The sequence below is a fragment of the Sarcophilus harrisii genome, chromosome 2 (genome assembly GCF_902635505.1).
Source record: "Sarcophilus harrisii chromosome 2, mSarHar1.11, whole genome shotgun sequence".
Taxonomy (NCBI): Eukaryota; Metazoa; Chordata; class Mammalia; order Dasyuromorphia; family Dasyuridae; genus Sarcophilus; species Sarcophilus harrisii.
In genome coordinates this window covers 568,092,882-568,118,330 of record NC_045427.1, presented here as the reverse complement: position 1 = coordinate 568,118,330, position 25,449 = coordinate 568,092,882, and the positions used below count along the sequence as shown (strand labels likewise).

Below are 25,449 nucleotides of genomic sequence, written 5' to 3'. Positions count from 1 at the left end.
ATTCTACAGCTTATGGCTTTTCCACTTTAGCAGCTCCATTCTTTAGACCTCAGTTTCTTCTGTAAAATGAGGAGATTGAGTTACAGGGTTCATCAGTTCTGTTATCCTAAGACTGGAAATGGAAATGAGAGACAATTAGTGGATATGGGGAGGGAATTCAAGAGGCAGGGACCTCTTCATTATAATCATTTTTCTTTTACATAAGAATATGTTAATGTGCCATGCCTGATAATAACCCATCCTTAGAATTTCAGTAGTCATATATATTAAGTTTATCTAAAACTTTCCCCTGTTGCATGTATCTCTAGATGTTTTCTCAAGCTTTTTATAAGCCCTTAAAAGATAGTTACTGTATTTGGTCATATGCTAAGTCTCTACAATCTCTACAATATACTATAATTTATGTAACTCATGTATTACAAAATTTATTGGTAAAATTGTTTCCATCCTGACTATCATTGTTAATACTATATGCCTTTTCTAGATAATAAACCATATTTGGAATTAAGATTCTCTATGAGTAATGATATATCAAGTGAGAAAAAATAAGTTAACTGATAAGTTCTACCCACTTTGATATGGAAGATGTCTTAAAATTTGAGTTTACCTAATCATTAATTAGTTGGAATATTTTCTAACTCATGGGCTACAGATCTTTGAGAGTGTGAAGTTTCTGTGAAGAGTCCATGAATTCAATTGCACTCATATTTTTTCTGTTAGTAGAAACCAATGCTACAACTAATATCATGTGGTTCCACATAATTTTTAGATACAGGGATTTTCAGAGTTGAAAGACTAGGAAACCACTGAACTAATTTAGCACTGTAAATGTTACTTTGCATTTAGTTTTATATTTAATTTAAATTTGTCCTTTTTATGATCTTTGGAAGACTAGATGAGTGTATTTCTAATTATTTTGATTGTCATAAATCATTGAAAACTATTATTCTTAACTCATAACTTTTTTTCTAAAAAAAAAAAGCAGATATCTAAATGGATGAATTATGATTATGTAATTTTACAGGAATACTTAGAGAGTCAAAGTCAGAAACCTATGCCTGCCCCACTTACCTTGGAGCAAGCTTTGCTACCAGCTATACTTCCTTCCAGGTAAAGTTTTCAGAATATTTGGTTTATTAACTTCAAGAAATGAAAATAACTTAGAAAAAGTTTGTTTTTTTTCCTGATAGCCTGAGATAATACTTTGGATTCTGTTATCATCTTTTGATTATTTCTAGAATAGGTACTTGAACTAAGGGGCCAGTTATCATCTGAGAATTATTTATAGATGAAAGATGAATAGTGAGCTTTATGACTATTATAGTTTAAATTAGTGGCAGCAATAGGTTTTACATAATGCATTTTAATTCAGTGTGTAAAAGAACCTTGCTATTTTAATTTCACCTAATTTTTCATTAGACCAATTGAATAAGGTCTTGCTTTAGGAACAGCTTCAGTTACATGAACTTTGAAGTATGTTTTAATGAGATTATCACATTGTGCTTTTTGTACTTATTCGTTGAATAAAGTGTTATTGTGATGAATGACAGTGATAATTCAAATATGTTATATTTCTTGAGTGTAATATCAAAAGCTAGATTAGTTAGTTTGTTAATGCAGAAAAACATATTTTTTTAAGGAGTGGAAAAATTTTGAAGCCAATTATCCATAGGAGTTGATGGCTTAGCATGCAATGCCTTTTAACTTAAAGTATATTTTATTTCTTGCTCTAGCAGCATGTGTAAGACAAATCAATTTTTTAGCTTGCTTGTAAGAAGCTGGGAATTACATGTACTGTCATATGGTCACTTTATTAGCTGTTTTTACATAATTTATGTATTGAGGGTTGGGTTCAATTCTAGGAGCAGATGGCATATATGGTCAAGGCTTATATAAAACAAAAAACCCTCAAAACTAATGTTTTTTAAAGTTGGGATTCATTATACATTTTACAATGTAAATTAAAATTTTTTTCCAGACCTAATGATGATGTTGCTGATGAAGCTAGAGAAGCTACAGTTAATGAATCCAGAAATATAAATGATGAGCCATTCAGGAGGACACTAATAGCAAATCTTGCTGAGCACATTATGTTTAGTAAGTGAAATATCAAAGCATTTGAAATTCAATTGTTATTTGTTTTACTGGAAAGCTTAATTGATTTAATTTGGCTTACTGGAGACATATTTCTATAGGTGTTTTTGGAACTAACTTTTTAAAATGAGTTAATCATTTTCATTCATGCCTCATATAATACAGATTACTATATATATCTCTTAAGGTAGATTTATTCTAGGTTTCCAACTAACTGCATTGTAAATTATCACTAGCTTGGTAAATTCAGTGATTGAGCTTTTTATTCTGAGTTTTAAGAAGTAAGGGTTAAAAATGTAATGTTTCTCCTTTTACTTCAGTTTTTCCTGAAAACATCCTACTTGAAATGAAAGTTAAATGAGATGAACTATGTGGACTTGGTCCTACGTAGTATTTCTCTTAACTGCAGACTTTACTTGGGCTCTGAAGCATTTAGGTCTACTTGACATTAAAGATTTTGCGATAGGGAAACATGCTTAAGATGATCACAGGGCTCTGTGCAAATATTTTGTGTGAACAGAAAATTATGCATAAAAATGCAGGAGGAAAAAACTCCTTTTTTTTCGTTCCAACATCATCAGCTGAGTTGTCAGTTAGTTATGGTTCTCATGGATTATTATATGTAGCTGAGTGGACTGCTGCTGATTGATGCAGTAATCTTGAAGAATATCCTGCTTCCACTCCCTGTTTATTTGACACAGGAATGCAAATTCTCTACTGATGGCAAAATGATACAGATTTGAGCTGCATTCTGAGCACATCAGAACAGCAGAGGACCCTATTAAGTACTTATTTCAGCCTAAATGTATTTCAGCTTAGTGTATCATCAGTAATTGGGGAACAGCGATGGGATGGCATACAGATAGCCTACTAGGTAATGGGCTTCCCCATATGTCAGCAAAATATTTGAGTGTGATTGCAGCTTTAGCTATTCAGTTACTATTCATGTACAAAAAAGATAATCTGTGGGAAACTTCTCCTTTTCCTTTAGTTGGATTACTTGTATGTTTTTAATAACAGATAGTTTCCCCTGGTTTGGGAAGCCAAGTCTAATCTTTCCTCTAGTTTTCCCAACTATATTGCATTTTTTAAACTGTTTTTGATAGAGCCTTTAAATTAATATAAAACATATATAAATACATTAAATTTAATGTTTAAATAATGGTGAAGATGTGGAGGTATAAATAAAGTAGAAGGGAATCTGGGACAAGTAACATTCATGAAGGATTAAATAAACTGTTTTCTGGTATGAATAACTTTGAAGGGACAGAATGATGTATTGGAAAGAACACTGGAATTGAGATTAAAAAGTCCTAAATTGAAGTCTCAGCTAATTTCTAGTGCTGACCAAGGCATCCTAACTAGTTTAAAGAGTAATATCACCATTTTCAAATGATGAAACTGAGGTCTAGAGGTTATCCCATATGGCTATTAGGAAAATGTTTTGTAAACCACTATTACATGTAGATTGTTGTCATTTGTTTAGTAAGTGGTTACTGTCTTCACGCTTTCTTAAACTTGTAGGAGATAAAAGGAAACATTGGATGGCATCAGGCCTCAAGGAATTTATAATCTATTAAATGAGGAAATACAAAAAATGCTACAATGAATGTATAGGATCTATGTGAAAGGAATGCCAAGTCCTCTTTCTTGGTGAATCTGTCCTTCAGTTTTGGGGCCTATCAGAAAAAACCAAATCAAACCCTGTTGAAGGGATTCTGTACTAGCTCTTCCATACACCTAACTCTTCTCTAATTTGAAGGGTGTTTTATAGCTAAGCTCTGGCATACACAGAGAATATATCAGAGACACACTAATAATAAATTTGCCAGTGGCTTCTTATCCTTATTTTATTTGAGGCACAGATGTTTTCTAAGTTAAGAGGTGTGGTTCAGTGGCCAGAGCACAGGTCTTGGACTTAGGAAGATCTGAGTTCAAATCCAGCCTCAGATACTTCCTAGCCATGTGACCCTGAGCTCATTGATCCTCTAATTTTTATTTTTTTCTGAGGCAATTGGAGTTAAGTGACTTGTCCAGGATCACACAGCCAAGAAGTGTTAAGTATTTGAGGCCTCAAATTTGATTTGAGGCCTTAAAAACTGATTTGAACTCAGGTCCTCCTACCTTCAGGGCTGGTGCTCTATCCACTGTACCACCTAGCTGTCCCTGAACCTCTAATTTCTTGACAAAAGGATCCACTGGAGAAGGAACCAATAATTTTGACAAAAGGATCCACTGGAGAAGGAAACAATACTGCTCCAGGATTTTTGTCAAGAAAACCCCATGGAAAACAAATGTTTTCTAAGTTATGGTAGAAAGCTGAAGCCTTCTTTTTTTTTCTAGCTGCTAACAAGTCATGTGCTGTTATGTCAACACATATAGTGGCCTGTTTACTACTCTATAGACATCGGCAGGTAAGTCTGTGATGTTTTGAAGAGGTACGTTATTAAAATATTTGTGAGTGTTTTGTCAATCAATATTTAGCTGAACATCTGCTGTGTGTTCAGCTTCATGTTAGCAACTATTAAATACAAAAGATAAGAGACAAGTTCTGAATCCCCAAGAAGTTCAGTTTTGTTGGAGAAACAGTGTGCATGTGGAACCTAATATAAAATCAAATGCTTCTTGTGTATGATAGATGCTTAGTACTTGAAAAGTTATATAGAATTCATTGTCAATATTTATAATTGGGAACCTACATGAATTTACATTTCTCTGTTCCCAAAGTGACTAAAACATCACCCAAAGATCAGATTTTTAAAAAATAGTTTTCCTAATCTAAGTATTTTTAACCTGGATTCTGATGACATATAAATAACCACCAGTTTTTTCATCTTTAGCCTTGTGATTGAATTACACTTTTTACTTTTTGCCTACTTTGTGACCCAGCTCTATAAAAATTTGCTGGATTCTTTTTTTAATGTCATATGACCTTATTTCTATGTATCCTAATGGTGAGGAATACTTGCTCTTTACATTGGGATGACATGGCAAAAAAAAAAAAACAAATCACTTGTTAAATATTTTTGGTGTATTGACTTTTCCAAGATGACTACCTTAATGTGATGAAACTTTTTTCTGTTTTTATAGGGAATTGATCTTTCTACTTTGGTAGAAGACTTTTTCATTATGAAAGAGGAAGTGTTGGCCCGGGATTTTGACTTGGGGTTCTCAGGAAATTCAGAAGATGTAGTCATGCATGCACTACAGCTTCTGGGAAACTGTGTAACCATTACCAACACCAGCCGAAATGATGAATTCTTCATTACTCCAAGCACAACTATTCCTTCTGTTTTTGAACTTAATTTCTACAGCAATGGGGTGCTACACGTCTTCATCATGGAGGCCATTATGGGTTTGTAGAGTCATTTGTTAAATTAACTAAAACTAGAGAAGACTGAGTTTCAAGTGTCAGAACAGAGCTTTGTGGTTTTAAAAAACTATTAGACATTGTTTTTCTGGTAGAACTGAGTTGAAGTAATCAGATAAGAAAAAACTCAGTGTTTAATTCATTTAGTTAGCATCTATGTATTGTATACATAGTAATATGATGTGCAATGACTGAAATAGAAAAACAAGGAAATCTTTCTTCCAAGAGCTTTCATTTTTGTTTGAAGACAAAACCAGATGTACATATACAAAATATTTAAATAACAGTGTAAGGCAGAATATGATGAAATACCTACATATGTAATACAGATAATATATGTAGCAAAAGTATAGAAAAGAGTAAGCTTATGGATTCAGATGGAAGGGAAGACCCCTGAGGGTTCAGCCTTGGTCATTATAGGCTGAAGTGGTGGGGAAGGAGTTTTCTGGAGGAGGTTGGAAACTGAACAGTTTTTTTGGTTTGTTTATTTGTTTTGCTGAGGCAATTGGGGTTAAGTGACTTGCCCAGGGTCACATAGCTAGAAATTAAGTGGTCACATTTGAACTTGGGTCCTCCTGACTTCAGGGCTGGTGCTCTACATTTAAAATTCAATAAATATTTCTATGAAGATCATTTTCTTAAATAAAATTAGTTTGCAGTTATACTCTCTTGTTTTATATACTTAAACAATGGTCCAGTTTGGTCATATTATTATTGTATTGCAGTGGTTCTCAAACTTTTGTTCTCAATATCTTTATCCTATTAAAAACGATTGAGGATCTGCCAAAGAGTTTTTGTTTATGTGGTTTATAGTATAGATATTGATCACATTAAAAATAAAAACTAATTATGAATTTGTAGACTCTTTGAAAGGATTTCAGAGATTCCCAGGCTGCTCTGGACCATACTTTGAGAACCACTGTTATATTGCTTTTCTAAGTTCCTCTTAGAAAGCCCAAGCTTCTGTTTCTCATTTTTGTTTTCATTTGTTTAGCTTGCAGCCTTTATGCCATCCTGAATAAAAGGTGCTCTGGAGGTACTGGGGGTGTATCACCCAGTATGATTAGCCAAGAACAGCTTGTCCGTAAGGCTGCTGGCTTATGTTATCTGCTTTCTAATGAAGGCACCATATCACTAGTAAGTTAACAATTAATTATGGCATTTGTTCTTATTTATTTCCTTTTCATGAAAAGATTATTGGAGTCTTTTTCTTAATAGTTTTTTTTTTCTGTGCTATACCTTTCTATTTCTATCTCGACACATGAACAGTTGTATATATTGGTTTACACAGTTATACGACTGTGGAAATAGTAGATTTAATTGATAAAATATTTCAATCAAGATTTAAATATTTTCCCTCTAATAAAATCTTATTTGAGTGCCTTTCTGTGGTCTGATGTTAACTATAGGTTCTTGAGAACTTTCAGGATCAAATATATAATCATCTGTTAATGTAAACAGACTTGTTCAACTTTATTTCCATCCAAGAACTCTGTAATATAGCTACACTAGCATCCTTGCTATTCCTTGCAATTACATCCCATCTTTCATCATTTTACCTTTCTCTTGGCTATCCCTATGCCTGGGATATGCTTTCTTCTCACCTGTCTCCTGGTTTCTTTCAGATTCAGCTCAAGTCCTTTTGTAAGAAGCCTCACTCTCCCCTCCATCCTTTCCTTCTTCCTCCTCTTCCTCCCTTCTCTCCCCTTTCTCCTCCCTCTCTCTTGTCTCTTTCTCTATCTCTGTCTGTCTGTCTGTCTGCCTTACCCTCCTCCCCACTGCTTATTATTTTTTTAAATCTTTTTTGTATCTTTAAAGGTTAGCACAATGCCTTGCACATAGTGCTTAATCAATGCTTGTTGATTGATTAAACTGTATTTTGTAGAAGAATCATTATAGTTAAGTTCAAAGAGGTTCATCACCAAATTGACTAAAAAGGTGATAAATTTATTTAGGTACAACAACTCTCAGACTGCTAAATTAAAGAGGTGTTTCTGTGCCACTGGAAGAAGTATCTATATTTTCCAAGTTATAGAACTTTGAAGTGTAATATGTGTAAAGCACTGTGTATGAACATATGCTTACATATATTCTTTTGATCTTAATAGCCTTGTAATAAATGTTTTATGCTTATTAATAACTAATGATAATACTATAAATTAGAGCTAGAATTGACCATAAAGATTATCTATTCTGTTCTATTTTACAAATGAGGAAACTTCTGGTGAGAATAACAGCATTAAACTTTTACCTTCTGATGCTAAGTTGTTTCAAATTGTAGTAATTGCTTAATTTTATTGGTATGGTACCATGTTCTTAGGATGAATGTAATTAAATAACTACATGCTGAATTGTTTTATTTTGGTGGTTTATAAATCAGATAAATATGTATACTCAAGTGAGACTATACTACAATGGTATTTGGTAGCCACAGAGAATTTTAGATTATATTTTATTCTCTTGTCCTTTTCTTATGTAAGATAAAATGAGGATCTCATTGAAGAATACTTTGGGTAGTAGTACCTGATTTTCTTTGTATAATTTGAGGTATGTCAGCAAGGGAGGGATGGAGAAGGGTTATACTCTCTAGACTGGAAACAGCTAGCTATTTTCTTTTCCTTTATAGAGGCTTTCACATCTATAAGTGGTGTGTAGCCTTTTGGTGTTTAAGGTGATATTTTCCAGAGGAAGGTCCTTCTTAAGTAGAAGAAAATAGTGAAATATGTTCATTCTAAGGCGTTCTTTACCTTGATCCATTTGGGAGAAAATCAATTTAGTGAGGACCCAGATCTTGGGAAATGGATTAACTTGAAGAGTTAAACAAGATAATTTCTTTTCTTCTCTTGGACCTTATATTCAAATAGTAGGGGTTGATTCTGAAAAAAAAAATCGAACAAGTTTGGTAGTGACTATTTTGTTTGGCTGTGTTAAAAAAAAAATAAAGATAATGTTTATTAGCTACCTGATAAAACTTTGAGGAAAAAATGTGCAGAAAAATGTGAGAAGAAATGAATTTCTACAATATTTTTCTTTTCAGCCTTGCCAGACCTTTTACCAAATTTGTCATGAAGCAGTGGGAAGGTTTATAAAGTACGGCATTCTTGTAGTAGCCGAGGTAAGAGGAATATTTTATCTTTATTTTTGTATCTGGCGCCTTATCCTCTCCACTCTTTACTTTTTGTATTATGTCCTTATCAGTAGCACTATGTAGAGGGAAAATCTTAGCCTGGAATAACTTTAAATTGTAAATACTAGTTTCTACCATATTGTGGATACTGTGTGAAAGATACCTTGCTATGATCCATGACCTGTAGAACTCTATGTTCTTAGATGAAATGTCATACATATATCATTGTGACAGTCCATTGATGAAAGAATTTTTCTTGGGAGTTTAGAGATTCCCCTTTTGATCCTTTCTTTATAAGACTGGGCTCTCAGTGCTCAAGCCCCAATCAAAGATGCAACTGTGAAACTCTTATCTATGGACCCAATTTAAGGAATGGCCTATGGGCTAGCCAGAGATGTTGAAGAAAACAAACTCGCTAATGAGTTTGAATGCCATGAATAATACGTCATTACAATGACAGGCCATCTAATGTTCAATTTTACTCACAAATAATAGAGAAAAATGGTGGGGAGGAGGAGACAAAGGAAAGAAGGAAACTGATATACAAATCAGACATCTATATATTAACATAGAATAAAACTCATGTGAAAGTAGTGCTGTATTGAGGAACACTGAGGTATGAGTTCATTAAAGTTGTTTATTGAAGTGGCAAGACTTAGTTCCCTAGGTGTGGTATATTCTAGGGAGAGGACATTTGCTTCTGAGGAGGAATGATTGGCTACTGGGGAAGGGAGAGCTATTCTAGTGGAGAGGAAATATACTTCAAAGTACCATTCTGAGAATAGGATATTTAAGTCCTGATTTTGCTAACTACCTAGACCTGGCATTTGCATGTCAAAATTCAGGGAACATAGATGATTTTACATACATCAGAAATTGGCAAATAGCATTTTTGGACATGCAGCTATCTATGCCAATGGTTTCCATGTATAGATTCTATAAGGTACAACCTCCCATCTGGGAAGTCTGCCATGGTGGTCTAACAACACGTGCAAATGCAGTGTTGCCATTTCTTTCACTAAATTTCAGTAAAATTCTCATAGCTACTGTCTACTGACTCAAGGACTCTCTTCTTTCTTCAGTGCATTCAGTATCTGATTCAGTCTTTCATCCCCAAGTCCTAGCCTCATACTATGGGACTTCAGAATACATGTTGATATTCCCTCAGAGGTCCTAATCTCACAGTTTCTCAACTAGTTTCTTTGTAGTCTCCTCTTCTGCTTTACCTCAATTGCACACTGACTTGATGTGTGATTTTGCCATTGTCCACAAATGAACCATTTCCAATATTCATAAGTTCTGAAATTCCCTTTGCTGTTGTCATTTCATTTCCTCCTTGCAACCCAAAATCTTGTTTTTGCCCTTACCATACTTTTCAATCTCTTAGCCCCTCAATTCTTTCCCAAGCTCTAAACTATGTGGTAGCCACCCTCTTCTCCATTCTCCATCTTGACCTCTTAATGAATCCCTTTAACTTTACACTCTTTCCTTCTCTCAAGTCCCTTGTCTCTTTCATCCTCTTGTTGCTCTTGCCTTGCCAAACCTCAGCCTTGGGTTATTCCCATCATCTTTTACTTTTCACACCAACTCAAATGCTGATGAATGAAGCTGGAAAAAATAATGAAACAATCCTGACTAGATGCACTGCAAATTTATATTACATAATCGCAACCAGGCCTTTACTGTGGTCAGGCAAATTATTTGACATTGTGCTAATTGACTCGCTATCCCTCACAGTTTTCTGAATTTCATCCTTCCTTAAACCTCTCATTGCTTCTTCCTGTCCTCTCAGCTGCTTCATATTTCACTGAAAAAAAAAAAATGAGACTATTTACCAAGAGCTTCCTATTCTACCCTTCTCATCTCCTAACACCTAGATGCCTTTGACAACTATAGTCACATGAAGAGATGGCCTTCCTCTTTGCCAAGGCAAAGTCCTCTACATGTACAAGACCTCATTCAAACCCATGTTTTTCAACAGATTATCCCCTCCATCATTTCCACTCACTTATTTTTAGTCTCTCCCTGAATGCTGGCCACTTCCCTGCTGCTTTCAAACATGCCTATGCCTTCTGCATCCTCAAAAAACTCATTCTTTCTAGCTATTGTTCCATATCAAATTGGTTCTCAAAGTCCAAGTTCTATCTTGTCACCACACCATTCAGTAAACTCCAATGGTTCCCTGTCATCTCTAGGATTAAGTACAAAATTTGGCTTTCAGAGCCTTTCCTAAATTTCTCCCCAACACTTATCTTTCCAGGCTTTTTTTATACCTTAACTCCACATACCCTTTGATCCAAGACTCTGGCTTCTTTGTTCTTTGAATAAGACAATCTATCCAGCGATTCATGCATTATTATCGGCTGTATCATATGCTTGGAATTCTCTCCCTCCTCTTCCTCTGCCTCTAGGCTTCCTTCAAGTCCCAGCTAAAATCCCACTTTCTGTAAGAAGCTTTCTAGTGCCCTACTTCTGTTGATTTTTCTCCAGATTTTTCTGTTTATAGTTTATAGCATAGTTATTTGCTTGACTGGTTTATCAGACTGAGAGATCAGGAACTGTCTTTTATCTTGCTTTATATCTTCATTCCTTAACTGGCACATTCTTGGTTGTTACATTGTGGATGCTTACTAAATGCTTATTGACTTGTTGACTGAAAAATTTTGATTTTAATTGTAGTTAATCATATGATTAGTTAACCAATGGTAGAATGCATATTCTGGTAACTGCAGGCAAACAATTTGGGAAGCATTTCAGCATTATTTTACTTACTTTTGTTAGTGTTTCATAGGAATTTTAGGGGAAAAAACCTGATTAGTAGGTAAGAAGCTGCTTCAGAATAGGTAGAAAAGTTAAGAGAGAATTGATCCCTGAATCAGAGATTGGTTTAGAAAGGACCAATCAGTATGTAGGTTGATTTAATTGGCATTCAAATCTCAAATCTTTTTCTTTTTTTATTTTGTATGTCTGCATTTAATTAGTGAGCTCTGTTTTCCTGCTGTACTTCTTCCCAATTTAGCAAGATGATCAAGAAGATATTAGTCCTGGTATCACAGAACAGTCCTGGGACAAGAAGCTTCCTGAGCCTTTGTCTTGGAGAAGTGATGAAGAAGATGAGGATAGTGATTTTGGTGAAGAGCAGAGAGATTGCTATCTAAAGGTATTTTTTGCATGAGTCTGTGGCAATATGATGTTGGTACAATTAAAATAATGGTTCACTATCAGCCTAAAGAAAATAAAGATTATAAAAATCAGAAAGATTAGTATTTGTATAAACTCTTTGTTGATGGAAAATTTTGTGTGTGTGTGTGTGTGTGTGTGTGTGTGTGTGTGAGAGAGAGAGAGAGAGAGACTGTGGGTTTGTGGAGGGAGGAAAGGGAGAGAGATAGAGATCTTATGCAAAACACAAGCTTAGCATCAGTTGGTTAGTGTGATTAAATTTATATTAGGGTTTGTCAGCTTGCTGAAAATGTGCCAAATATGAAATATAGGCGCTCTGTGTGTGTGATTTTAGTGTGTCCTTTCTAGATTCAGTCTGTTTTTGTGTGGCTGTCTTAAATAGTTATCTAAAGAATATTCCTCTGAGATTGTTTTTACTTTTTTTAATGATAACTTTCCTTGTTATATTTTTCAGGTGAGCCAGTCCAAAGAACACCAGCAATTCCTCACTTTCTTGCAAAGGCTCCTCGGACCTTTGTTAGAGGCTTATAGTTCAGCTGCCATCTTCATTCATAATTTCAGTGGCCCTGTCTCGGAACCAGAGTATCTGCAGAAGTTACACAAATACTTAATCACTAGAACAGAAAGGAATGTTGCTGTGTATGGTATGTCAAGTCATTTTTTGAGGGGTGTGTGTATGAAGTTGGTGATAGAATGGGGAAAGAAACTTTTATACTTTTATTTGTGAAAGTGATTTTAGACTGTTGGAGATAGAAATGGATACCCCAATACACACATTTAACAGATGGGAAACTTGAATCCCAGAGATAGGGGCATGAGTTGGTCAAAAAGGATCACAGCTGTGCCCAAGCTGAGCACAGAGTTCTTATGATTGCCAGAGTAGGGCTCCTCCCTTTTTATCTTGCAGACTTTTTGCCAATACTAAAAATCTAATGACCATGTTCCCCTCTTAACCTCAATGTCTCCTTTCCCCTTCCACACACAGCTGAGAGTGCTACATATTGTCTTGTGAAGAATGCAGTGAAAATCTTTAAGGATATAGGGGTAGGTCTTCATTTTTGATATTGCAGAAATTTGCTTTCATTGTATGTGTATTTAGGTGTAACTTTAATTTAAGCTACTCCTGTAGTGCATGGGGGATGTATTTATATGTGCTTTTTCAGGTTGACAAAGACATTTGTGAATGATGGTGGGTAAAGACTATTTTATGGAATTTTTTTTGTCCTATAATCTTTATCATTTCAATCCAGGGCATCTTTGTACATAACAAGTGTGTGTGTGTCACACAAAAAGTGACTAAATTAGTAATTACATTTGAATTTTGCATTTACTTTTAAAATATGATTATGGCTATTAAGTGAGGTAGCCTTATCTTAGACTGGCTGTCATTCAGTGTTATGTGTAAAATCAATGAGGGGTAAAGGATGGCAGGACTGGCAGGACTAACTGATCTGAAGGTGGGAATTTTTGAATTGAGTTTTAAGTGGTAATTTTTTATTTTTTGGCAAGGCAGTTGGGATTAAGTGACTTGCCTGAAGTCACATAGCTAGGAAATGTTATGTGTCTGAGGCCAGATTTGAACTCGGGGCCTCCTGAATACAGAGCCAGTGCTCTATCCACTATACCATCTAGTTCCCCCATAAGCTGCTATATTCAAGGCTATGTTCTGAAGATTATTCACTTATAGTTTAAAGTATTATACTTGTACTTATAAAATGGAAACTTCTTGAGAACAAGGAATGTCATTTTCTCTTTGTATCCCTAGCACCTAACATAATATTTTACCCATAATAGATGGCAAATAAATTCAACGGAATTTAATCAAAGCATAAAACTGTTATTATTCAAAACAGGGATTCACACATTCTTTACCTTTGGTGTCTTTGTGGTGATTGAAGTGACTTCTAGAGTAGGTAGTAGGCCAGAGTGGAATACAGATATGAAATGATAAATTAATAAGATCTGTTTCCTTCTTTTTTAGGTTTTCAAGGAGACAAAACAAAAGAGAATATCAATTTTGGAACTAAGCAACACTTTTCTACCTCAGTGTAACAGACAGAAACTACTGGAATATATTTTAAGCTTTGTGGTACTATAGAAGAATGGTAACATCTTTGCCTACAGAGAAAAGTACAGGGGGCAATAGGGGAGGGGGATTGAGGCCAGCACAGTCTTCAGGATTTCACTGGCCTAACAGTTTGAGGTGCCATTATGTAGTAGGACCTTATCTGACTGGATCCACTGGAAGACAAGTGCCTTCTTCCCTCCATGGATTTGTGATAATCCTAATTCTCTGGTAATATAATAATCTACAGTTAACACTTGGATTTAGCTCAATTTGCAAATCAAAATCAGTAGAGTTAAAAATGAAATCTCAGCAAATTGTTTTGGATTTTATTGAATAGCTACATTTTAAGTAACTACTTTTAAGGTATAATTATTGTGACTTTGCAAAAATGTAGATAAACAAAAGCTCCAAGCTTGTTTAGCAAACTTAGTGCTTTCAGCAAATTCACCAGGATTTTAGTGCTTTTAAAAATAAGTTAAAGTCATCCATTCACTGACTTTTTTTTACTATCTTTTTTAAAAAAAATAGAGTAATATAATTTTTCATATATGCACCTTTCATTTGAAAGCTCTTTAAAAATTGAATGGGCTAATGCAAATTGTAGCCTGGGATCAATGTTGTTTTCTTTGGAGTGTGACATAGAAGATATTTTAGAGCTGCATGAAATGAAATAATAGCTTAGATCAAGAAGTTAAAATCATTATACATAACATAGCAGGGAATAAATCATGTAGGCAGAGTTCAAAAAGAACTGACCAAGCATCTTTCATTTTGCAAAAAAGTGCCATTGAGTTTTTATTGACCACAGTATGAAACTGATTATTCAGCTAGTGTTCTGGATCTCCTGTTTTATATTCCTTTCCACAAGGTATGCACCTTTCATAGCACTGTCTTTCTACTTCTTTCTGAAGCATGAAGGTAATTGCCATCTTCTGGATTGTTCAGAACTGATTAATTTCTGTAGCATATGGATGCTTCTTGGAAAGCTCCCACCCAGCCATGGATTTGGCTTAACTTGGCTTCTCTTCAGATGATGAGATTTGAGGCAGCAGTGCTGTAGGTGCATTGTTGCTACCTTGTAACTGTTATGTGAAGTAATCATGTGGTGGACAACATTTAGTTTTGTGAAAAATCCATGGTTCTTCAAAATTACAGGGAAATTATATGCCAAAACCTATCATGTTAAATTGTTATTGAGACCACGCTGTGGCAAATAATTATGAACGGTTGTCTGTTTGTAATGGGCACGTGCCATTTTGTTAGCAGACAGCGTAATTGTTTGTTAATTGCACTAATGTTAATGTTCCCTTAAAGATAATGTGACATTAAACTGTTTTGTAATGACCTGTTACTCATTATTTCCATGGTAGTGTGAAATTAAGAATCATTTACTCCCCAATGAATGTAGTGTATTGACTTTAAATCTAATGTAAAATTATCAAGACTTGTTAATATGGACAATTTTGGTTTTAAATACTATTTAATATTATCTCTTGAAAGATCAGGGATTTTTGGATACATATTACTAACTTCTTGTCCAGCAATAATGCTATGATCTTGTTATCCTTCTTCCCAAGAGTCAAATTTCAAGTTAAATCATAACTTTTTCTTTCATAATGCTTTCCGATAAACTAAGATAATAATTATTTTGATAGTAAATTAATCTGAAGGGTTTGCACATCCCTTCTGGTCCCCTAGTCTTCCAAACTACCATGGGGTAGGTGAAAGAGAAGAATGATGAAATTCATAGTTTAACTCTTCCAGTTTATTAGCCAGGCTAGCAAGGGAGGAATATTTTTGTATTAGGTAGGATGCTACTCTTGGAGGAAATGCTTAGGGGAGCTTCCTTCCTCCCTTCCCCCTTAGTTTTTCTTTATCTTGGGGAATTAGATTAAAAAAAAATCATCTTAGGGAATTTGGGGAAACCCAGTGAACTCTACCCTTTTTAAAATTCCTTAATTTTCAATTCAAGACTTTGCCAGCTTTATTGTAATGTGCTGGTAAGCTGATGTGGAAAGATCTACTGCACAATCACTCCATCAGGGATCTGCTATCTTCACCCTGAGCCTGCTTTGAGGAATGAGTAATAACTTTACTATTTATTTCCTGTTAATACTTTTAGATCCTAGCTAATTTAGATCTAATGTAAAATTACCAAGACTTGTTAATACAGACAACTTTGGTTTTAAAAGCTAATTGTATCTCTTGAAAGATCAGGGATTTTTGGATACATGTTACTAACTGGCATTACACAAAACTTCTTACTTAAAGTATCCAGCAATGATGCTGTGATCTTGTAATTCTTCTTCCTAAGAGTCAAATTCAAGTTAAATCATAACTTCTTTCATATTGTTTCTGTGTGTTTTTTTTCCCCCTTAGAAATCTAGTCAAATGCTTTGGAAAATGAAATAAATGATCTTACTACTTAACTAATTCACTGTGAGCATAATCATGCATGTGATTAACAGGTGCTCTGAAAACTTTTTTTAAGGAAGAAAAATCTCAACCAAAGTTATACTAATTCAGAGATAGATTTAGAATAATGCACTATTCAATGCCTCATTTAATGGAATACATTTAGTTTATTTGTAGTGAAACTGCAAAAGACAGAGCTTCATTCCACTTGCCTGTAGCCAAAGCATACTCTTTGCTAACAGATATTTTCTTAAAGCTGGTGACTTCCATTTAAAGCTAAACAGACTAGGTGCTTGTAAATATTTTATTATGGTTTACTATACCGCATGCGCTTATGAAAATCCCAAGTGCATGTCTTCTAGAGGAAGACTGAATGAAGGACAGACCAAGTAATAAGAAACTTCACTCTTTTTAATGACAGTGTCCTATGTAATTCAGATTAGCAGGAAAGGAAACATTTTTTTTCCCTTTTAAAAACAACAAAAAATCCAACAAAATGAAATCTTTTGAACTAGAACAAAAGAGAATACTGTCTAAATCTAGATTACCGTGAATTTAGATTTTTAAGTAATTTGGAAAAAGATTTACTGTATATTTTAGCGTTTTTAAAAAATCGGTGACAAAAAAATGAAATTACACTGAAGCAAAAGGTAATGTGCATGCATTTTATATGATCGTGTTGCATATAATGAGTGCATATGTGAGTGTCTATGTGCATGTGTACAGACACATGCACATACTTATATTTTCCCTGGAGCTAATAAGCACAGAAAACTATTGTGATGTTGGGTTACTAAAGGGAAAAGCTTTTCTTTTGGAGGGTTAACCTCAAGGCTGTTTCTTCTGGATCTCTGCTTGAAAGCATAGAGCTATTGCTCTGATTTGGGGTAAATATGTTCATAATGATCTAGAAGTTAATGTTGGCATTGCTGATTGTAGATTGATTTGAACAAGTAGTTCTAGAATTTATATAGGATGGAACCTTTCTATTGATTTTTGCTGATTCTAGTTTGGAAAAGTTAGAATGTAAAAATCAATTTGGTTCTTTTTAGGAAGTGATACTCAGTACCTTTCATATAATTTAATAGAAACTAATGATTATGTTTGAAAGAGAAATTTTTGACCTTGTTCTAATATCTCAAACTCAGAAATGCCTTGATGGCAGTTTTTAAAGTACTTGCCTGTTTCTGTATATAAAAATAACAAATTACTATTGTAAAAATATTGTTATAATATGTTGTAAAAAATAACTGAGTGTGAACTAAATCAGTTTGGAAATGTTAGCTAATTTCTATGCCTGTTAAATGTTATGTCAGAAGCACAGAAATGTAGTTTTATTATAATAAATTGCAAAATCACAATGTATTTCATGGGTCTCTGTACTTTCTTTTTGAGAGGTGGAGGGGAGAAGTTATTATTTAATTTAAAGGTGGATAGAATGGGGAGTAGAAGCACATCACTGGGAATCCTTTCATATTCTTCTTAGCTTTATACAAATCATTAAATTGTTAACTTAAAAAAAATAACATCTGACTCCACTGGCATTGGGAACTCTCAGTGACAATTCTCTTCCACCAATAAATATTGACAGCATCTCTGTAACTTGCAGTCTCAGCGAGTTGCTTGGTAGCATCGAGAAGTTGTGATTTGCTGATCGTCAAAAAATTATTAGAACTTATCAGAAATGTCTTGAAACCAGGTTTTCCTGATTCCAAAGCAGGATTTCCTTCTACTTTGCCATGTATCTTCTCTTGTCAGAATCAAATTCTACTTATATTTTAAAATGTATCATGAACATTATAGAGAGGGGAAGTTCTCCAGTCAATTTCACTGAGGTTTTAACTTGTGATGTGTGTACCTTTTATTTGTGCAACTACTCTCGAAAAAGTACTAGTGACCTAGCCAAATGCAATAACCTTGGTGCTAGTCCTTATCCTAGAATAGGGCTTCTTTTCTGCTTGCACCCTTTTTCCCTGAGAAATTTTTGAATGACCCTGGGTAAATTAGATATATAAAATAAGTATACAAACCAAACATTTACTGATAATAAATCATAATTTTGCTACCTCCACATTGTTACATGAGTCATATGGGGTCATGAACTACAGTTTAAGAAGCTTTGTCCTAGAATATTAAAGTGTCAGAATATTCAAGATGAAAATTTTCAGCTTTTCAAAAGGAATTTTAAAAATGTTTTGTATCTTCTGATTACTTAAGAGCTTATACTTAATGACAATATATAAATGGGAACAATAGGAAGATGAAAGTGCTTAATAGTTACTAACAGTTGCTCAATTGGCATTGAATGAAAATGTCTATCAAAAATAGAATCTATCCTGTATGAATTAATTTTTTATGGCATCTTGAAAAACAAGTAAAAGTCCAATTCATGGAAACATTGACATTGCAGAGGACAGAGAAAGTGGGATGAGCTTCTACAGATGTTTTTATAATATTGATTGACCCATAGAAGGCTATGATATTCTGTTTCTTGAACCACCTCCCTTTATAAACAGAGACTTTATTTGTGATTTATCATACTAATCATTATATATTAACATAAACTCATTTCTCAGAGGCTAGGGAAAAGGCTTTGAGGATTATATAATGGTTAAATTTTTTTTTGAGGAAGTCTCAGTCACTAGGTGTGCACAAATGTTCTTATTTGCTTCAAAGCATAAAAAAATTCCATAGATGATAGTATAGTGGCTCTTATTTAGTGTCCATATGCCCATGATTTCTGGGCTTCCATATGCATTGTTGTACTCTCCCTGCCCTCTTATGTATTATTTGTTCTTTTGTGCATCAAGATCTTCCTCTGTAAGCCTCCGTGATTCAGGCTTTTTTGTAGGTACAAATTTCTTCTCAACTAATTAACTTCTTTAATATCCGAGGCATTAGGCTTCAGAGATCAAGCAAATTAGCTGGTGGTTGTCAGTAAACTTTCTATGAAGTCATTAACAACTTGATTGTTTTCTGGAGTGATGCTCCCTTACATCTTTTCCACTATGGTACTGTTGACCATGGAACCCTATGTTGAGGTGTTAGGGAGTTCCATTTTATAAATCAAAACTTGGATAGATTGATCACGATTAAAAGACCAAAATAATTTATAATTTGCCAAGCTTTTGTTTTCCTTTCATAGAGCTTCTAAAGATTGTTTCTTTTTGGAGTTGTGGAGAACTAAGGCCACTGGAGTCTTATTTGCCCATGATTTCCATGATTGCTTATTCTAGCAATTATTAGGAATAAGAGACAAGGATTCAGATGCAAAGGTGCAGGATTAGGGGAGACATGGATTCTCATAACTGCATTGGCTCTCAATTTGGTTGGCTTTAGCTTAGTGGGAAGGAGTATGGTCATGCTTCAGTCATAAAGAGATCCCAGCCTTGGGCTGAATCCTTGCATGAGACACATTATCAGTAACCAAGATCCTTTGTTCTGTACTCAGTGTTGGTGTCCTGTCTTTGCCTTGCCCTTCTCCTTCGCTCCCTTTTTGGACCTGTTGTTTTCCCAAGACCTTTGTAGATTTCTGGCTTTGGACTTTGGGAATACTTATTTGGTTATTCTCTTTAAGTTTCTGAAACTAAAAATCTTTTCATTTTTTATCACAAATCAAAGATGCAGAGAGAATGGTTTTATCTAAAATAATCAGTTGGAGAGTTTGGGCTAGAATCTCTATCTCCTGATTTCTGATCAGGAATCTGAAATATACATATATACACATTTTTTGTTGTTGTTGAGGCAATTGGGGTCAAGTGACTTGTCCAGGGTTACATAGGTAGGACGTGTTAAGTATCTGAGGTCAAATTTGAACTCAGGTTCTTCAGGACTGGTGCTCTATCCATATGCCATCTAGCTATGCCTTATATTTTCTTAAAAAGATTTTTTTTTTAATTGATCTATTTTGTCCTTTTACAAAACTACAGTAATTTCCCTCATCTCATATTCCTTATCTCACTGACTTCACAAATAAAAATAAGTAAACTTTGTTCACAAAATACTAGCATATACATACATGTGTATGAATATATGTGTATATGATTATAGATATCTATATGTGTGTATATGCATATACATATGTATGTATGTTTATATCTATCCATGTATATGAGTATGTGTATATATCCATGTTTAATTGTAGTCTCTTTGTGGGGAGCAGGAAGGGGAAAATATTAAGTAAAAAGTACACATTAAAGAACAAAAGAAAACCTACAAGGAAGCAAAGAAAAGACAACTTAGAATTTGATGTATAGTATTATATAGGTTTTCTTGAAATGGGAATCTATTGCTTTATATTTTGAATCCTCTCATGTTCTATGTGGCAATTCCCCCACACCCCTTTTCTTATTTTTTTTAAAATTTAAAATAAATTAAAGAAAAACAACAACAGCATAAGCAATGTTCCCATTGTCATAGATGCTTAACTTGATCGTGAGGAGTTTCACCATTTGTTCCCCAGGCCAAAATAAACCCAACTTCAGCTACCTGTTAATGCTATTTTTGTCTACATTAATATAAATATATTGTTCTGGTTCTTCTAATTTTGCTCTTCACTAGTTCATATAAGTCTCATATTTCTCTGAATTTTTTAATTCTTTAAGGCCCAATGGTGGCACATATATCTGTTCAACCACTCCCCAATGGATGAACACCCATTTTGTTTTTAGTTTTTTGCAACTGCAAAGAGGGCTTTAAACATTTCTGAAAACTTGGGACCTTTCTGTCTCTTAAAGCCTGGAGGCAGGGTGTTTTTCTTACCTCCTCCAGATACAAGAATAATTCAATCTGTGAGGGCCATGGTATTTGGTCAGAGAGGATTTCTTTTGAAATTTTACTTCAGCCTTTCCTGCTCCTATATAGCTGGAAGTGAACTTTCTCCTCAAGTCTCTCATAATGCTCATTTCTTTTAGACTTCTCCTTTGAACTTACACAAATGAACCATGATATAAATGTGAATGTATATACCTCTGTTCTCCTGGATTGTGGCATGACTCCTTTGTACTTGAGCCTGGTTCACTCCCTGGAACATAGACTGGTACTTTATCTAGTTGGAATTGAATGTATTTTCATAAAAGCATGCAAATGATTACTCTTATAAATAAAATAATGGCTCAAATAAATGTTGCACATTTATTATACATTAAGGTGTACAAATGGTGAGTTTTGTTGTAGTCCCTGCCCATAGTATTTGCAGAGTTCAGTTGATTTGGAAAAGACTCCCAGACCTTGAATATTGCCAGAAAGATTGCAAAGGTTTCCAGAAAGGTGCAAATGGTGTTTCCTTGTTTCATCCTAGTATTTTTTTTATGAGCTTTCTGGAAGAGTGAACAAATGACACCTAAATAAAATGGAGGGTATTAACTTGGGAGTTGTATCAAATACATGCAAGTCAGGACTCATCCTGGCTCCCTTTGAAGTCTATCAATGTGTTTACTGAGTTGGAAAATATCTATCAGAGCAAAGAGAAGAGATGTGGCTCGAGGCCTTTTCTCCCAGACTAGACCAGGCCAGCTCAGATTGCTGTCCAGCCTGTTTGTCTGACCCCTGTAGAGTATAATTTTATTGCCTGCATTGGAGACCTAGATGAGCCCAATTCTTTTTTTAAAAAATTCAATAACAGGTTTGTGACTGACTCTTGTTAATGAGATTCTGGTTGGATAGGATGCTAAGGTTCTCCATCAGAGACAAGATTTTTAATGGAAAGTTTGTTTCAGACTCTGGAGGAAATTACTGAACTTTTACCTAAAATTGGTTTTGTAAGAGGCTTCTGGCTTCATTAACTTCCCACTGCATAATATGTCTTTCCTAAAGGCAAGATGCAGAATGAATTAATTTTGAAAGTTGGACTAAGATAGGCAACTTAATGTAATTCTTGTCAATGGTCAGAATAAAAAAACCCACAAATTTTTGTGGCAATAGCTTCATGTACAGCCTGTTCTACACTGTTTGTTGTGCTCTTTCTTTTTTGAGATCCATTATATTAGTGTACATGGCCTGAATGTTTTTTAATTCCATTTCCCTGGTGATAAAATCTTGTTGGTGATTCAAAATATATTTCCTAGAAGATATAAGAAAATATTGAAGTAGAAAAGAAAATCAGGTTTTCCTACATTGTACAGGGACTGAGATATTCTGATCAAAGCAGGGCAGTATGATTATAGCATAAAAGCTTTTTGGTGAAATGTTGATACTCCTGAAAACCTATGTGTAAATCTGTGTCTTGAAAATGAAAGATAAAATGTCAAGTCTCTAGGAGAGTTACTCATTGAAGCATGACTTGGTGAATAGAGGAAGTCATTAACATTTGGGTTTATATTCTACCTTTGTCACCTGTCCAACTACAATAAAGGTTTATTGTGAAGATCAAGTAAATCAAGGAGTGTGGATGTGTTTTGAAAATCCTAAAACAATTGTGTGAATAGAAAAATGCAAAATCATGCCCAAAAAGCAGTTACAGAGAAGGTGCTGATCTGTATTGGTGGAGGGAGTCTCCTCATTGAGAATTCTTTTTAAAGTTCTCTACATCAGTGAAGTCAAGCGTTATAGTCCTATCTCTAGTCTACATTTTTACATTAGGTTTTATTAAAATGGGGTCCAGTATCTGATGCCTAACTTGGAATGGCTTAAAGCTGTACCATTAAGTTAGCGTTCCTGAAAGCAAAAACATACAATGAAGATTGTTGAATTATCTTCTCTGTTCCAATTATGCTGCTTTCTATAACTCCTTTAACCCCTTCTGGTCTGAGTTTACTCAGTAAAATAGAATTAAACTAACTGATCTCTAAGAGTCCCTTCGGTTCTAAATCTTTGGTCTGCGGTTATCTCAGACAATTCCCCTTCATAAATATGTTCTTGTTAAGCCAGACTACTTGCCCACTCCTTTCATTAAAAGCTTTTTCTTACATTTATGCCTTTTTATTATGTTATTCCCTATGCTTAGCACAACATCTGGCACATAGTAAGCACTTAATAGGAATGTACTCTTAATATCTGTCTGTTGAAATTTTTCAAGGCCCAACTCAAATGAGACTTCTCTCCAATACCCTTAGAGACCTTCTCTCTCTTCCTTTGGAAATGGCTTTTCTTTCTTCCCATCTCATGGTAACTATTGTCTTCTTTATGATTCTACATTTTTAGTTGGAGTTATTATATAGGCAATTAAAATATTTTATGCAGGTATGTATATATATATATACATACACACATATATTTAACTAAATACTGCTTTACTGTAAATTTATTATATAGTATTACATATTAGAGGGACAGTTAGTTATTACTGTGGATAGAGGGTTGGATCTGGAGCCAGGAAAACTCATCTTCTTGAACTCAGTTCTAGTCTCCGATCTCCGATCCATATTAGGTGTGTGATCATAGGCAAGTCACTTAACCCAGTTTGCCTCAGTTTCCTCATCTGTAACATGAACTGGAGATGGAAGTGGCAAATCACTCTAATATCTTTGCCAAGAAAACCTCAGGACATTGTTCATTCTCTCTTTCCACTTACCAACCCCACAGTGCCTTTTTACCTTTAGTGTTGGGAATAATAATCAAATCAATACTCCCATGTCTGGAAAAGACATTTCAATCATTTCCTCTGTGGCTCAATTAACCACCTTTTACTGAGGAAATTGAGGATCTATCATAAACACAACCAAGGAAATGATGAAACTTTTGGGAAGGTACTTATGAGGTTTTTAATCAAAAACAACAGAGAAAAGCAGCAGTTCCAATTCTTATTTAGGTAGATGTTCTCTACTAAAGATTTCCTTAATGCCCCACATGACATGTATGATTTTGCTGCTGAATTTCTGGCAACAAATTGTATCAAGCCAGAAAAAGCTTAAAGTAAGGCAACAGATTCACAGAATCTCAGAGATGGAAGGGACCTTGGGAACTAATTATTCTGAACTCTCCCTGAACAAGAAATTGCCCTATAGCATTCCTGAAAAGGAGGATCCAGTCTTTGTCAAGAGTTCTAATGAGAAAAGCATGGATCCCACTACCATCTGAGGCAACCCATTGTATTACAACAGGAGTTGGAATAGTTCTTGACTAACCAGGCAAATTTAGTACAGACAGGTGCTTCAATAGTAGCTCGGTTCTGGACATCATTACTGAAGGATGTTACACACACAAAAAAGTATAATTAGTTGTATCTTAATTCACAGGAAATGAATGGCAAACCGGCAACTCACATAACTTGTGAGTTATTCCAGAATCAGCTTTCTGTTCACAATAATATCTACACGTGATTGGAGGTCAAATGAATACCAAATTAGACAAGATGATAATAAAAGGGATACAAGATATAATCAACTCTACTTAAATAAGTTATCGATTCTGAAAAAAAAGTTATATGGATAAAAGCAAAAATATTGCAACTTTTAAATTACTATTTTCTTTAGAAATTTGATCTCATTCACATGGGTACTCACTCTAATAGTAGGGAATATAACTCATCCCATATTTTCCCATTCTTTGCAAATATTATAGATATTCCACAGGGAATTCAACCAATAATTGAAAGGTGGTTAAGTGACTTCTATATCTCTTGACATGGTCTAGATACTAGGAGAGCATTTGGGTTTTTTAAATATTGTAAATATTGTAAAATGAACAAAAGAATCAAGGAGCAATTTCAGATAGCAAACACTTGCTCTCCATGCCCAGCTAAGAGCAACACTTTTTTATAATGCAAATTCTTTTCTTTTCTTTTTTTTGAACTATTTATATTTTATTTTTTTCCAGTCACATATAAAACAATTTTTAACATTTGTTTTTAAAACTTTGCTTTTTAGATTCTTTCCTTGCTTCCTTCCCCACCCCCCCATAAAGAAGCTATATAAAACATTTCCATAAAAGTCATGTTAATGCAAATTTACTTTCAAAACATTTTGATATGATAACTGTAAACCTAGATACAGAATCATATCTCAAAATAGAAAAAGCACTGCTGAAAAAGCAGTGGGAGAAAAAAAATGAGTCCATTGAAAAATTTGGTATAGTGTGCGTTTCTTGAACTTTTTTAAGATCCTACATTCATGTGGGCTTATCAATAATTACTATGTTAGAAATAGAAGCATTTTTATTATTATGAAAATAGTTTTTACTTCTGAGACCCCCTCCCAGAAAAGCATTGTGGCTACCCCTACGGATCCTCAGGCAAAAAAAAAAAATCTCTTTGAGAAT

At 34.4% G+C, this 25,449-nt stretch overlaps 1 protein-coding gene across 4 annotated transcripts in view; it reads left to right on the top strand.

Annotated features, from left to right (window-relative positions):
• GPAM (glycerol-3-phosphate acyltransferase, mitochondrial) overlaps positions 1-17,619 on the top strand; it is a 73,935-nt gene extending 56,316 nt beyond the window's left edge. For all 4 annotated transcript variants that reach the window (XM_003755368.4, XM_031955844.1, XM_031955845.1 and 1 more), the window contains exons 13-22: positions 1,025-1,110; positions 1,979-2,097; positions 4,438-4,508; positions 5,185-5,449; positions 6,459-6,601; positions 8,502-8,579; positions 11,611-11,751; positions 12,226-12,415; positions 12,757-12,815; positions 13,753-17,619. In XM_003755368.4, the coding sequence (XP_003755416.1) occupies positions 1,025-1,110; positions 1,979-2,097; positions 4,438-4,508; positions 5,185-5,449; positions 6,459-6,601; positions 8,502-8,579; positions 11,611-11,751; positions 12,226-12,415; positions 12,757-12,815; positions 13,753-13,869 (1,269 nt within the window). In that variant the 3' untranslated portion in view covers positions 13,870-17,619. The remainder of the gene's footprint in view (positions 1-1,024; positions 1,111-1,978; positions 2,098-4,437; positions 4,509-5,184; positions 5,450-6,458; positions 6,602-8,501; positions 8,580-11,610; positions 11,752-12,225; positions 12,416-12,756; positions 12,816-13,752) is intronic.
• Positions 17,620-25,449: the final 7,830 nt, after the last annotated feature.